Source organism: Carlito syrichta, unplaced genomic scaffold (genome assembly GCF_000164805.1).
Source record: "Carlito syrichta isolate Samal-C Ts95f unplaced genomic scaffold, Tarsius_syrichta-2.0.1 Scaffold314063, whole genome shotgun sequence".
Taxonomy (NCBI): Eukaryota; Metazoa; Chordata; class Mammalia; order Primates; family Tarsiidae; genus Carlito; species Carlito syrichta.
In genome coordinates this window covers 975,802-978,656 of record NW_007258159.1, presented here as the reverse complement: position 1 = coordinate 978,656, position 2,855 = coordinate 975,802, and the positions used below count along the sequence as shown (strand labels likewise).

General features: G+C 48.5%; 1 protein-coding gene across 2 annotated transcripts in view; it reads right to left on the bottom strand.

Moving 5' to 3' along the window:
* TBC1D21 (TBC1 domain family member 21) overlaps nt 1-1,874 on the bottom strand; it is a 16,735-nt gene extending 14,861 nt beyond the window's left edge. The window contains exon 1 of one of the 2 annotated variants that reach the window (XM_008070930.1): nt 1,672-1,874. In XM_008070930.1, coding sequence (XP_008069121.1) covers nt 1,672-1,731 — 60 coding nt within the window. In that variant the 5' untranslated portion in view covers nt 1,732-1,874. The remainder of the gene's footprint in view (nt 1-1,671) is intronic. The other variant, XM_008070931.1, reaches the window with a different exon arrangement.
* Nucleotides 1,875-2,855: the final 981 nt, after the last annotated feature.

The window sequence follows — 2,855 nt, the reverse complement described above, 5'->3', positions numbered from 1 at the left end:
CTTGGCTCCTTGGAAGAGCACTGCTAGGTGGAGCCGTTGTGGAAACCCCCTCCCACCTGTCTAAGCAGGCTAAAGCTCTCTACCAGCAAACCTGGGGAAATCTTGGCTGTGCTTTCCCCTGGGGAAGGGGATCAGGTGTGGGAACCCTAAGTGGGCTGGTCCCTTTATAAGGTTCCTACTGCCAGAGGCCTTGTCTCATGGGGGGTAGAATTTTCTACAGGGTTTCCAGTGTAATAAGAAAAATTCACTGAAGGACAAGGAAAACTTATGAGAGCTTTTGGTGCCAAGCTTCTTGGAATTCAGGTATCCAGAGGGCCTCAAGCACAACCTGGGAAGCTCATTGACTCTGTGAAGGTTCTCAGCTTCTTTTTTTTTTGAGTTGGAGTCTCATTCCGTTGCCCAGACTGGAGTGCAGTGGCCTCCTGGCCACCGCAGCCTCGACCTGCTGGGCTCCGGCGATCCTTCCGCCTCAGCCTTCCAAGTAGCCGGAATTACAGGCATGCACTACCACGCCCGGCTGATTTTTTGATCTATTGTAGAGATGAGGTCTCACTGCCCAGGCGGGTCTCGAACCCGCGGGCTCAGGCAATCCACTCACCTCAGCCTCCCAAAGGCGCGGGATTACAGGCTGAGCCACCGAGCCCGGCTGGGTATCACACATTTAAACAATTTTTTATTTTAGATTCAGGGAGTGCATGTGCAGGTTTTTTTTTTTTTTCTTTTAAGAGATGAGGTCTCACTGTGTTGCCTAGGCTTGTCTCAAACTCTTGACCTCCTGGGCTCAAGCGATCCTCCCATCTTGTCCTCCCAAGGTGCTGGGATGACAGGTGTGACCCACCACATCCGGCTCCATGGGCAAGTTTGTTACATGGGTATATGGTGTAATGCTGAGGTTCGAGCTTCTGTTACACTCATCACCCAAATAGTGGGTACCAAACTCTGAGAATCACGGCTTCAGATAGACTTTGCCTCCCATCTGCCTAGGTCTAAATGCCAGCTCTGCCCCTTCCTAGCTGTGTGGCTATACACAAGTTACCATGTCTCTGTGCTTCAGTTTTCCTATGGATGAGAATAGCAGCATCATTCACTTCCTAGGGCTGTGGGAATGAACAACTATAAATAAAGCATTCAGAGCAGTCACAGTACGTAATAAAGGCTACGTGAAGTTGACTTTATTATTAGACTTTCCTACGTTGGGAGAAATGAGAAAGATATAAAGAAAATTTAGATCAAGTTTCGATGATAATATGCAGTAAAGCAATAACATTTAAACTCCGAGAGAGAACGCTCATTTTGCATTTTTATGTGCCGCTCTCCTCATCACTATGATAAATTAGATTTGAGATTGGTTAAGGTCATTAGAATTAGTTATTACGATTTTGAAAAAATACTGTGCAGAACATTTTTATGACTGAAGCCGACTTCTGACAAATCAGATGTATCTTGTGAACTGGGTTTAGAACCAGCGACAGGGCTAACAAAAGCATTACTGCCACCTGGTGGCAGCATACCAAAATTGTTGGCAAAAGCGCCAAAAAAATGTGTCAGCCTCTTCAGGGCTGAACTTGCAAACCTTAAATCTGAATTAAGTTAGAATGACGCAGCTCCGGAGAAGGCAACGCGTCCTTAGCGGCTGGGGAAAGAGGCTCAGAGCCGAGGAAGAGCACGTACCAGGATGAAGGAGGCTGACTGTCTGGCCGAGAGGCTGTTTTCAGGAGAGAGGGTGGTCATGGCCCCTGCTAGCTGTCTTCACAGCAGCCTCTGACCAGAACCCACTTGGAGCTCTGGTGATGCTTAACGAGCAGGGGAAGATGATCTTCCTTCTAGGAGATGAGTTACATCCCCAAGAGGAAGTGGGCCCTCCCCTGACCTTCCTGACTTGACCAGGGCAGCCAGCTGTGTGTCACAAGGCCCCTGGAACCTTCATCACAATGACCTTGGAGCATGGGAGTGCTCACCTTCAGAGGTAAGACACACGGGAGCCAGGGGCGCGACCTACTGGCCACCCAGAAAAATGGCAACACAGGTAGCCGAGGTTGCATTCAGATGACGTTGGTGTGGGCTGGGCTGGGCATTCCGGGAGAGGTGGCCATCCCGGGAGAGGTGGTCATGAAGCTTTTCTCCTCATCTCTGGCTCTCCCTCTGGACTCCCTTGACTTGTTATTTGACTAGACCAATACCCAAATCTGGCAAATACCTAGAATCCAGGGTTCAGCTGTCTTGGGTACCACACTCAAAGATTCGGAATCAAGATGTCTGGGCTGGGGCCCCAGTGAATGGATTTTGGTAAATCTCCCCAGGTTACTCAGATTCGGCTCTTGAATGGTAGTGAAAGCATGAAATGCCAAAATGGATGGATTTAATGAAATAATCTTAACTAAAGTGCTGCCTAGATCTGTCATGTTTTCTTAACAAATTATCTAGTCTATCCTCTAATCACTAGCCCAGGACAGAACCAGTTTCTCAGAGGTAGCCACTGATGATTGTTTTTACAACACCCTCCCCAGCTTGTCTTGTATTACTTAGCTTTTCTATTCCAAGTAGTTGCCTCCAGTCTTAAGAAACCAAGTTAACCTAATCAGCCCTTTGTGACACAGGCAGACCCGTCATCATAGCAACAGTCATATGACTAGCCCACCCATCCGCCTGCTGGCCATCATCGTGATATCAGGGCCTGTGCTTTCCTGTACCCTTCATGGTGATGTGAGAGATCACCACCCAATCACCTTAATGCCCTGCCCCCATCAAGGGAAGGTTTAAAAGGAATTCAACCTCAAACAGCAGCTGCCATTGTTTTTGTTAGGCTCTGGCCAGGCCATGTGGTCTTTGAGCTATGGCCGCCATGTTTTCCTAGC